This window comes from Blastocystis sp. subtype 4 (genome assembly GCF_000743755.1).
Source record: "Blastocystis sp. subtype 4 strain WR1 chromosome Unknown seqid_0424, whole genome shotgun sequence".
NCBI classification, from domain to species: domain Eukaryota; class Bigyra; order Opalinata; family Blastocystidae; genus Blastocystis; species Blastocystis sp. subtype 4.
This window is the reverse complement of record NW_014569123.1, coordinates 1-11365: the sequence shown is the minus strand read 5'-3', so window position 1 is coordinate 11365 and position 11365 is coordinate 1. Positions and strand designations below refer to the sequence as shown.

Sequence of the window (11365 nt, the reverse complement as noted above, 5' to 3'; positions counted from 1 at the left end):
ACAAGAAGAGTGAGTCTGACTGATGACGTAATGCCAAGATCTCTCCATATGCCATAAGGATTGATGGAGAATAGATCCCTTGGGCGAACTGTCTACAACCTCACTCTACAAACTGAAACACACGCCTGAAGGATCTGCTCACAATGAATGAGATCACCTCGATGGAGATACCAACGACTAGAATTCAACTGAATTGGTTCATTCCTAGGTGATTCCTTAATGATTGTTTGTAATCGTTGTTCAGATAAGATGGATGGANAATTGTCTTCTTGATACTCTTAAGAATGGATCCTTCTTGTGGTTGCTGTTGCAAGAACAACGAACAATTCTTATCAAGTGATGTCTTTGCTTCAGAATACGGTTTTAACTCCGCAAGTCTCTGTTGGGAGAAGAGATGATACACATCCCACTTTACACTGGATTCATATCTAGTATGAATACAACAGGATTGTAGTACGCTTTTATTGCTTTTTCTTCACTCTCTGTTTCTAGGTCTTGACCATACAAGTAATAGAGTTCCGAAATAAGAACACATTGATCTCTTGAGAGATTTTCAAAGGATAATGTATCTAAAAGAGATTGGAGGAGAGAATGGACAAGTCCTTTTTCACCCACTTGAATCTAGAATGATTAGTCTATTACTGTACTAACATTGGATTTAATATAGTACACAGTTTCTTTGAGATTGTCCATTTCACTCGCTTTAAATCCATTTCTATGGAAAATCATCCAATCTAGTAAAGTACTTTTGATAAAACAAAATCAATTGATGGAAACGCTGACAGTGGAAGAGGAGTTGAAGATGTTGTTTCAGATGATGAGTTTGTTTTGATTTTGTAATCTACAACTGATATTGATGTTCATTTCTCACAAGTTCGTTACTAAAATGAAGGGCTTGTTCGAACAGGGAATTGTTGTAGTATCGTTGAATAATCTGTTCAAGAATACCCTCTTCCATCTCTCTGTATGTACAATAATAATTGAGTTGTTTGTGAAACTAACAAAGTGAATTGAAAAGGTCAATATACAATAAAGATATGTCTGAGTGAACACAACAATAAGAGTGCTATAGGACTATTGTCACCTTACACAATCGATTTTTGACTTGGAGGAATCACAGGTGGTGAGAACTGTGCTTCTGAAGATCCCAATAGTTCAGGGGACAATCGAAGCTGTTTGCTTGGAGGTGAAGCTTGCTGTAGTTCGTTCAGAATGAGTTGGTCATAGTCAATCAGTTGAGAATCCTTAGGTTCATTCTGACGCAACGCCTGATAGGCAGGAGGTGGTTCTGTAACTGTAAAGAGATGAGTATCAGCCACATTCTTCGCCTGGATATGATAGCTATCTACAGCTTCTTTTCCTAACAAGGCAGTTTGTTGTAGATCCTGCTTGAAGTCCAGATAGAAAGGTTCCAATGGAGCTAGTCGCCAGTACTTGACACATTCCTCCAACCAACGTATAGATACAACAGGAACATGATTTAACTGAGCTTGATTGACTTTGGCAGTACGCAGTTGTCGACATACCAGGAGATCGCAGTTGGTGAGATCCGTCACATAGGCACCTCCATATTCTACCAAGAGTTGATATAGCAGATTGTTTTCCACTCCTTCAGACTGTTCGATGATACTAGAGAAGGCAATTCGAAGTCCACGGAGAACACTCCGTCGTGTGGAACGCAAGGCTTCCATCACTCGTCCTCCCTGTCGTTGCCATCGTGTATGGACTTCAGCAAAGATACCAGTCAATCGACGAACGTAATCACTTTCCAGTCGCTCACACATCTGGAGTCGTTGAAGATCATAACGACCCTTGTTATCAAAGAAGAAATAGGGCAGACATTTCACCAGATGATCGATGGGATTCGACTTTTCCTCTGATCCTGTTAGTTCCCACACATCATCCTTGTCATCAAGTATTAGAAGACGTTGTTCAAGCTCCGATTGTGTCAAAACACATCGAGACAACTCACTACTGGGATTGGAAGGATCGTATCCAGTATGCTCTTTCACATATGTGTTCCAGCAATCCAGAATCTTAGAGAGGAGTTTCTTCTGAGGTTCTTCCTGTGCCTCTCCTCGAGCAATGAAGCGTCCTTTGAAAAGACTATCATCTGGATCCAACAACTTCATTACCTGTTCAGCATATTGGACTTCTCCCTGAGTATAGATTATCAACTCATAGCGTGCGGCCAGTTCATGAAGCAATGTTATGATTCCAGGTCGTGTTTTTATCAACAGATTACTGAAGCGACTACTACCATTATCATCGATATAGAACAGTTCTAAGGAGTTGAGTTGGGCTTGAATCTCTCTTATCCAACTATCATCCTTCACTGAACTCATCCACTGATTAAAGATAGAGATTGCATCATCGTCATGAATTGCATGAACAAGAGTGAGATCTAGATCAATGATGAGAATGAGTTGAGCATCTCCATCGAGAGAGAGATCAGGAAGAGATATCATTGCTGGCTGAGTACGTTTTTGAGACGAAAGAGATGGTTCATTGCTGGATTCTATGAACGGTTCCTTGATTGCAGGAAGAGATGTGATTGTTGGAGTGACAGATGAACTGGAAATCCCGACAGTAGGTGCTACTGAAGCATTGATTACTGCTTCTTGTGATGCGAAGTTCTGTAAGGCATAGTCGACTTCCTTTTCGATTGATCGGAACAAGAGCGGAAGGAGAGCCGTTGTCTGAGGAAGGGAGAAGGAGGCAGTACCACACACACCTAAATGAGAGATGAGAAGAAGAGATACATCGCAAAAAGTGATCAAGATACTCGAGTTCCTGACGAGAAGGAGGTCCTCGATAGAGCAATGGAGGTGCTTGACCCCACAAATGACGCAATACAGCAAAAGCTTCTCTTTGATTGTTTTCAGAGTTTCTGACAATACACTAGATTGGAGTGAGAAATGAAATTGTACATAGCCAATGAGACAGAGTCGTGATCCCTGTAAGATTTCATATCGAACCCAATGAAGTGAGGGTTGAGATGGAATAGGGATATTGATCCATTTACATGTCAAGTGGAGTGGATTGAGATAACGTGTCAGAAGAGCAAAGGGATCTCGAAGAGTGATTGGAGTACTTGGAGAAACGAAGAGGGAGTGGAGACTCTGAGGAATGTGAAGGGAGGGACGATGAATTGGAGTTCGTCCTACATCCCGAATAACTAATTGTGGAATCAAGTGGAATTCTAAAGCCTCAAGGAGACTGCGATGAACTGAAAAACAGAGAAGGACTGTGATGATGTTGCTTCCCTGAGGTGGACTAAGAATCTCCTTGCACTGTTGAGCAAACTGAGCCAATGTTGCTGTAGGAAGAGTCTCCAGAGTAATACCTTGAAGAATAGGAATGTGTGTTAGAAGAGCCATTTCATTTGGTGTGAGCTGAAGTGTTTGATGAAGGAGAACAGGACCATTGGAGGGCATGAGACAGGCGAAAACGAGTGGTTGTTGTGGAGACCGTGTGATAAGAAGGGAGAAAAGACGATTGATGCGTCGATTCCGAAGTGGTTCCCTTTCAGGTATTGAGAGTGCTGCCGTTGATAAAATAGATTGTATCTTACCTGAGTACCATTCGTTCCACATTTTCCAGTTGTAATTGTTGGAAAGAGTACTAGGAACAATAGGAAGAACAGGTCTTGGATTCTACAAATGAGAGGAATGAAGAATCAATACAAGTCCTGAGTCAGCAATGGTGAGGATTTCCTTCATAACATCCATTTCCCCTTTAGAATCTCCTGTTCCTTCTCGTTTGGAAGGAATTGGATTTGTTGTAGTAGCCTTGGGTGAAGAAGCTGATTGTTTGAGTTTGACAGAGTTGATATCAAACTTCATGACAATCTCACCATCCTCCTGATCTGTACTCATCGTCAAGTGAGGTTGGTTTACTAAGTCTTTTCAAGATACTAGAAATGGTTGTAGGTTTCCAATGGAGGAAATTGGGAATTACCAATCAACAACAACGAGATTCGATGAAGAGAAGGTGTTTTTGAAATGAACGGGGTTTGAATGACAAGAATCAAATTGATTTTTGGACTTGAGAAGGGAAATATTTTTGGAATTCCGAAAATGGGATGAAGAGGATATAGAACTAAAGTGCATTGTACAACTACTGCTCGCCTGTTGAATTGTTACCGTTTCCAACGCGATTGAAATAGTATTAATGAATCAGGCAGAGGTTTCAGTAGAACTCGTTACATTTTCTAAAGTATATGATTTGTAGAGAACAAATTATGAGAAGCTTTTGAAAGTGGCTGCATTGATGAATCAGCGACTTGTACTGTTTTTGATTTGATAGTGATAGGATAGCAAAAGATGACAGAAGAAGATTCGAAATCAAAGGAAAGAATACGAGTATTGGAAGAGACTGTGGTTTTTGCTGCTTGTTATGAGTTGAGACATAGAAAGGATATGAAGATAATGAAGCAACATTGAAGAATGAAAAGAGTGTATTATCTGTAGTAGTCGTCTGTTTTAGCTGATGGTTAGAAACGATTGGAAGAAGTGTCATTGGAGTATACAAATGAAATGGTTGATTTTAGGGAGTGTATTGACTTTAGGAAGAAAAGAGAAAGGCATATGCTGTTTTAGAGGAAGAGTGTACTGTTCGTGAGAAAGAGTGGAAGAAGAGACATGAAGAAGAGTAAGATTTGAAGTATGAGATGATTGTTAGTGAGAAACAGATTCAGGACTTGAAGGTGTTGTTGGCCAAAGCCAAGATTGTGATGAAACGGAATGTGAGAATGAGATTGAGGAGTGATGTATAGAAGGATGAGGCTGCAAAGAGGGCTGAAACAGATGAATCCAATGTCTCTAAGTCTCGTATTGTGGAGCTTGAAGGGAAGTTGAAGGAAGCAGGAGAAAGAGTGTGTGTATTGGAGGGGGAGTTGAAATTGTCTTCTTCTCGAGTTACTGAATTGGAATTAGAATTGAAATCATCTTCATCTCGAATGACTGAATTAGAATCAGAATTGAAATCATCTTCTTCTCGAGTTACTGAATTGGAATCAGAATTGAAATCATCTTCTTCTCGTGTGACTGAACTGGAATCAGAATTGAAATCATCCTCATCTCGTGTGATTGAATTGGAATCAGAATTGAAATCATCTTCATCTCGTGTGATTGAATTGGAATCAGAATTGAAATCATCTTCTTCTCGTGTGATTGAATTGGAATCAGAATTGAAATCATCTTCTTCTCGTGTGATTGAATTGGAATCAGAATTGAGTCAATTGAAATCATCTTCATCTCGTGTGATTGAATTGGAATCAGAATTGAAATCATCTTCTTCTCGTGTGATTGAATTGGAATCAGAATTGAGTCAATTGAAATCATCCTCTTCTCGTGTGACTGAATTGGAATCAGAATTGAAATCATCCTCTTCTCGTGTGATTGAATTGGAATCAGAACTGAAATCATCTTCATCTCGAGTTACTGAATTGGAATCAGGATTACAATCATCATCATCACAACTTCGTAACCTTCAATCCGAACTGACACAGTCTCAACAACACACTGTCTTCTTATTTTCTTTCTTCCATTCCTAGAAAGAACTCATGATCTCTGTCCAGTCTCTCCAGGATCGAAGTAAACAACTGTTAGCAGCAATTCAGGAGAAGGAAAACAAACTGAGTGTAGAGAGTTGAGAGGAACTGTAATGTAGATGGTGATGGAGGAGAAGGAAGGAATGGCCCAGAGTCAAGTAGATGAGGAAAAGAGAATGAATGATAGAGACAACAAGAGGAAGAATATGAGAAAGTGAAGAAACGAAATGTATATGTGAATGAAAAGGATGAACCATAGCAAGAATTAGAGTCAGAGTTAAAGACAAGGTAGGAGAAGAAAGAACAATTGATACATAGCCAACAGCAGGAAATACGATTGAAAGGTTTGATTAACAAGTCAACAGTGGTCCTGAAGGAGAATGTGAAGGTTGGTAAGAAGTGTAATGAATAGAGTATGCTGAGTGAACGAGTGAGTACAATGGAAAGTGAAAGGATACAGTTACAGAATCAAGTCAGTCAACTAAATGGAGTGATTATTGCATTGAAGAATGAACAAAGTGAACAATCAGATATCAGAATTGAGTGTGAGCGTCGTCTTCGAGAGAAAGAACAAGTGATTAGTGAGTTAGGAGGAGTGATCAGTACACAGAAGACTTCAATTGTGAGGTTGATGAGAGAGAGTGATCTATAGAAGGAATTGGAAGAGAAGATGAAAGAGAAGGAAGATCAATTGGTAAGAGTAATTGAGAAGGATGATTCTAGAGTCATATAACCAAACTGAAAGAATCTATTACTGATGAATTGGCGATTAAGTGGGACTGGAAGGATGTATTGACTGTAGAAAACAAGGTGAGATTCGAACAGGAGCATTGCTGTCTCAGTTGCAGAAGAAGATGGAGGATCTGGAGAAGGAGCGAGAATATGACGAAATCCATTTCAATCCAGCTGTGATCCCACGTGATGTATCTGTGAATGCTCGATGTCGCCTTATTAATGAAGGAGTGAATGTGGAAGAATGGGTGTTGATCGATGTTAGATCAGAGAATGAGAGTTGGAACAAGTGGGTATTATCAAATGCTCTGAAGAGTGTCTTACCAGAGATAGATCTGCCTGAAGAGTTAACACATGCTCTGGAAGTGTGTCGTATGGAGAATTCATCACATCAGGAGGGAATGAATGAAGAATTGGAGCGAATAAGAGAGGAATATGAAGGATATAAGAAACGAACAAAGACAGCAACGATTTTGCTTCAGGATCGGTGTTTAGAGGCAATGAATGAGGTCAAAACATTACGAGAGTCGTTAGACGTGATGGAGAAGCGAGTTAGCACAGCAGAGGAAGTATCACGGGTGAGTGAGGAAAATGAGAAGAAACGAGCAAGTGAGACAGAGAATGAGTTGGAAGAGATGCGGAGGATACTTCAAGAAAAGGAGAATTTGTTAACAGAAATGAAGAAGGAGTTGTTGAGTCGAAGGGATACTCTGGAAGAAGAGGAGAAGTGTCGAATCAGGATAGAATCAGAACTGGAGGAGAGGAAGCGGAGGGAAAAGGCTTTGAAAGAAGAACTTGAATTAAAGGATACTGCATTGGAACGATTAGAAAAGGCAGTGAAGATGTTGGAACACAGATCTGTTTCTGTGTATTCTGATGATAACAAGATTGAGACAACTGCCCAACCAGATGGGGATCCTGAAGTATCAGGACAATTATCTGGAGTCCAATCCATGAAAACTGAAACTGAGTCAGCTGTCCCCATTCAGATTGTGAATGAGATTCCCATTTCACTTCAAATGCCTGCAGATGTACGTCTGTCGACCGAATTGAATAAGGATAATCGTTTGTCTCGTAGAGATGAATATGATAGATGAGCAATAGAGGCAGAAAGTGAGAGTGATCGAATTCTGATGGATGTGACTCGAGATGTAGATGAAACGAGTCTGTAGGGAATCAGGAAAGAATTGATTGTAGAGGGATGTACAAGCTTCCTCACAAGATAATTGATGAACTACGGAAAGAAGTGGAGGAATTACGTCGAGTGAGCAAGGAGAATAGCGAGTAAGAGGGAATGGAAGGAATCGAATATAGTCGTGTGGAGAGTCTAGATGTGGAGTTGAAACTGAAGAATAAGTATATCAGTGAACTGGAGGGTGATATGAAACAAATGAAATCAATGACAGGAAAGGAGAACATGCAGTATCTTCGTCACACTTTAGTGAAGTTCCTCTGTGATTGTACACGATCTGAACAGACTAAGTTGGTTCCTGTAGTAGAAGAGCTTCTTGAAATGAGGTATATATGATTCTTGGATGTGATATAGTCCTGAAGAGTCGAAGGTGATGGAGACAAAGTTTGGATCGAGAGGATTGAGCTGGTTTTTCTAATGTAGTATAGTTGAGTTTGTTTGTTGATATCCTGAAAGAAGAGAACGAAACTGAATAGAAAGAGGTGAGAAATCGTGTTGGGAGAACAGCATAATCGTTAAGGAATGAGTACAGATCAAATTGCACTTCCTGGACCTGTGTACTGTATGCGAAAATATCACTGTCCATCGTTTCTGGATCGGAAAACACGTAGGAGTGAGAGGAATCTTGAAAGAATAGGAATTTGTCCTCAATTGTTACTAAGTGGAGGTGGAGGGAGTGCAAAGAGTGGAATAGCAAATTATATTGTAGTTTTGTTGAGTTAAGTTGATTTACAGACAATTGGTGGTATTAAGCGATCTGCTGATGGTTACATCCATTTTAAACCATTGATAATGGAGGATATGGGCGAAGAATTGGTTCATGAAGTTGTAGGTGCTTCGAATGTAGGAAAGAGTATTGTATGGATTTGAATAATAGGGTCGTTTTATTTTTGGAAGTGTGCGAGATGGCTTAGTGATTTACCGTGTTGTAAGAGGAGAAGAAGGGAGTAAGTTGAAGTAGATATAAAAGAAGGACATAATGAATAGATTAGAGCGTGTACTATTTGAAAAGACAGAGACAGGTGGTGGACTTCAGAGTGTGGTTGTAGTAAAGAGTGACGACGTGACAGTAATGACAGGAGGAGAGGAAGGAGTCTTTCGTCGTTGGTGCTTTGGATTGAAGAGGACTGGAATGGAACGAGAGTGTGAACTGCGATTGGAAGTTAGTGTAAATGTATTTGGTGTGGGAATAAGTGCGATGCAACTGAATCCAACAGAGAACTATGTAAGGATTGAAAGTGTGTTGGATTGTAGTGTATTGTGGGAAGTGAAAAGGGAGAAGTTGCAGTGATTGATATTGAGACGAATGGAATTGTACAGCGGATCCAGTGTCCTTATGAACGAAATACAGTTCAACAGATCGTATTCCAGTCAGCAACTCGGATGGTTGTATTGTATTCAGGAGGAGATGGCTGTCATGTGGATATATACAGTCTAGAGGTGAGAGAGTGAATTGGGACTAATAGGAAGGTTGAAGATAAGAAAGTGGAGTGGAGAGGTGAGAAGAGTCTGAAGATGAAATACAGTATGTGTTGTATGGAATTGTGGTAAGAATGATTAGGATGTATGAGTGTAGTGAAGATGATTCATTGTTGATGTTGGGGAGTAATGAAGGTGAAGTATGTGTGTTAAAGGTGCCTGAGTTGAAATATGGTATGAAGGTAATTATTGAATAGTGAGTTGATGAATAGTTACGAAGCAGACATGCATTACCTGTGACTTCGTTAGTAGATCTTCCTGGCCATTATAACTTGGATACCATAGAAGAACGGTTAGGAGAGGATGAAGAAACTACAAATGATGGTAAATGCAAAAGAGACTGGGTTGTATCATCATCAATTGATTATACAGTGTCTGTAATGGAATTGAAAGATGAGTGTAGGACTGAATTAGAAGAGTGACAATTAGCAAGAGAATTGAGTTTTGCAAAGTTGTTATATGTGGTTTTCTTAGTACTTATGGTTGTATATGGTCTGTATCTACTGAAGCAATGTTTTGTTTGTTTGAATTATATTCTAGATATCTGTTTGATTTCATTGGAAATCCTTTAATCTACGTTTTGTTGATTGATCCAAATGATGAAAATCCCTATGATTATTGGAATTCATTGGAAAAGAATCAAAGAAGGATATGGATGCTCTGATTTCTTCTTTGGCGTTTCATAAAGTTCCTCGAATTGAAATTGATCGGAAACGGAAGAGTGGTGTTGAAAAGGAAAGTGGAGATGAGAAACGACCTCGAATATTGAATGAACTAGTAAAAGGATATGTCAAAAGTTCGTTAGTTCCATCATATACAAGTGAAGGTTTGTTTGAAGGAAAGTTATGAACTTTAGGGATTCCGATGTCCAAACGAAAAGCATCAAAATGGGAATTGGTTCCATTACAGATATCGAAAGGAAAGAAGAGTGAACATGTGAAACATTGGGAAAAGGTGGGAGAGGGATCGATGGATCCTCCAAATGATGTATCTGTGCATCCTACATGTGTTATTGAATATACAGGTGATATTGTGCTAGAGTTGTGATTGGTTAGAGGATGAGTATGTGGGAGCAAAATGTAAAGTAGATTCATGGGATAAGAAGTGTACTGATTACTTGTTTTCATTATGTCGGAAGTAGGTGTAGGAAGTGAGTTTGAGAGTAGTTATAATCTCCGTTGGCCAGTAATAGTGGATATGATGAGTACTCGGTTTAATTACAATTTGGAGGCATGTCAGTTACGTTTCTATACAGTTTCAAAGCTGATATTGCGTTATCGAAAGGAACAAGGAAGTCAACTCTCATGGGAAGAAGAACAATTGCTGAATTACAAGTAAGAGATGGAATAGAGTAAAGAGTTAGTTTTGACAATTCGTTGTGTAAGAATCGTCGATTGACAGTTGAACGTGGATTTGTGTTAAGTAGTACTAATGATGGAAATGAAGAGGGTTTGTTGCGTCGGATTGAGGCAATTGATACCATGTTGACTGGGTTGAGTAATATGGATAAGAGAGAGGGATATGGTCCTTATGATGATCTTGATGCAATTCCTCGTGTATTGAAAGAGGATCCAGTGTATGTGCGAGGAAGTGCTGGTGTAACGTTACGAAGTGCTCGATTTGACAATAATGTGAGAATGATGGAGAATACTGAGGAATAGAGTGCTTCTGGTTATTTTGCAGATAGTACCCAACGTCGAGTGGTTCAGATTCTTGCAGAGATGAATGTACAAGTTCCTCGTATGGCAACTGGTCGTATTTGTGATACTTTGGATCGTTTGAAACAGGATATCGTGCGACTGATTCTCCTTCGTGTATAGAAGTGTGGTAAAGTTGATGAATAGAAGTACTTTGCTCAGAATGATTATAAACCTCCACTTAATAGTCAGATGATGTATTCAAGTACTGATACAAAGGTGAGATAATGAAAGTGGAATAAGGGTATAGAAACGAAGGAAAGTTGGTGTAAGTGGAGTTGTAGGAAAGAATTACAATCGATAGTATGGAATGAGAATGGTAATAGATTAAGAGAATTGAAAGTTGTATTGACAAAGAATAGAAACTAATAGTAAGTGTTTGTTAATGAGAGAGTAGTTATTGATTGAACTTGGATTCGTACTCCATTAAAACCAATCTTTGTTGCTTCCCTTTTCATTTCTTCCATCTCGAATAAATACCACTATTTTCGCATATGCAAAAGAGAGAAATGAGTCAAGAAGATGAATTCAGAGGAGAAGTGTACTGAAGAAGTGTGTAAACAAGAGAAGAAAGAAGAATGGAACATTCCAGCGTGCGTAGATTTGGTTGCTAGTTGATGTTGATAGCTGGTTAATGTTTCAAATTCGTTCTTTGGGATTTGCATTAATATTGATGGGTGTAAACTATTTGATATTCAAAGAACGTGAATT

At 39.3% G+C, this 11365-nt stretch overlaps 4 protein-coding genes across 4 annotated transcripts; 3 read left to right on the top strand and 1 right to left on the bottom strand.

The window, feature by feature from the left end:
* Positions 1-1085: 1085 nt before the first annotated feature.
* On the bottom strand, positions 1086-3380 carry JH06_4954 (RNA polymerase II subunit; the record flags this gene model as incomplete). Its single annotated transcript, XM_014669729.1, is given in 3 exon segments — positions 1086-2784; positions 2799-2831; positions 2857-3380. The coding sequence occupies 3 exon segments, from the start codon at positions 3378-3380 to the stop codon at positions 1086-1088; spliced, it is 2256 nt and encodes a 751-aa protein (XP_014525215.1).
* Positions 3381-6408: 3028 nt separating this feature from the next.
* Positions 6409-7954, top strand: JH06_4837 (hypothetical protein; the record flags this gene model as incomplete). Its single annotated transcript, XM_014669728.1, has 5 exons — positions 6409-7360; positions 7391-7437; positions 7497-7570; positions 7601-7781; positions 7907-7954. The coding sequence occupies 5 exons, from the start codon at positions 6409-6411 to the stop codon at positions 7952-7954; spliced, it is 1302 nt and encodes a 433-aa protein (XP_014525214.1).
* Positions 7955-8042: 88 nt separating this feature from the next.
* On the top strand, positions 8043-9529 carry JH06_4836 (hypothetical protein; the record flags this gene model as incomplete). Its single annotated transcript, XM_014669727.1, has 10 exons — positions 8043-8085; positions 8116-8183; positions 8214-8321; positions 8356-8435; positions 8466-8703; positions 8733-8918; positions 8949-9025; positions 9055-9139; positions 9170-9356; positions 9387-9529. 10 exons carry the CDS (start codon positions 8043-8045, stop codon positions 9527-9529), a joined length of 1215 nt encoding a protein of 404 aa, XP_014525213.1.
* Positions 9530-9608: 79 nt separating this feature from the next.
* JH06_4835 (DNA methyltransferase 1-associated protein 1) lies at positions 9609-10958 on the top strand (the record flags this gene model as incomplete). The annotated part of the gene is made up of 8 exons (XM_014669726.1): positions 9609-9783; positions 9814-9981; positions 10013-10094; positions 10124-10291; positions 10321-10588; positions 10619-10771; positions 10802-10873; positions 10905-10958. The coding sequence occupies 8 exons, from the start codon at positions 9609-9611 to the stop codon at positions 10956-10958; spliced, it is 1140 nt and encodes a 379-aa protein (XP_014525212.1).
* Between the last annotated feature and the right edge of the window lie 407 nt (positions 10959-11365).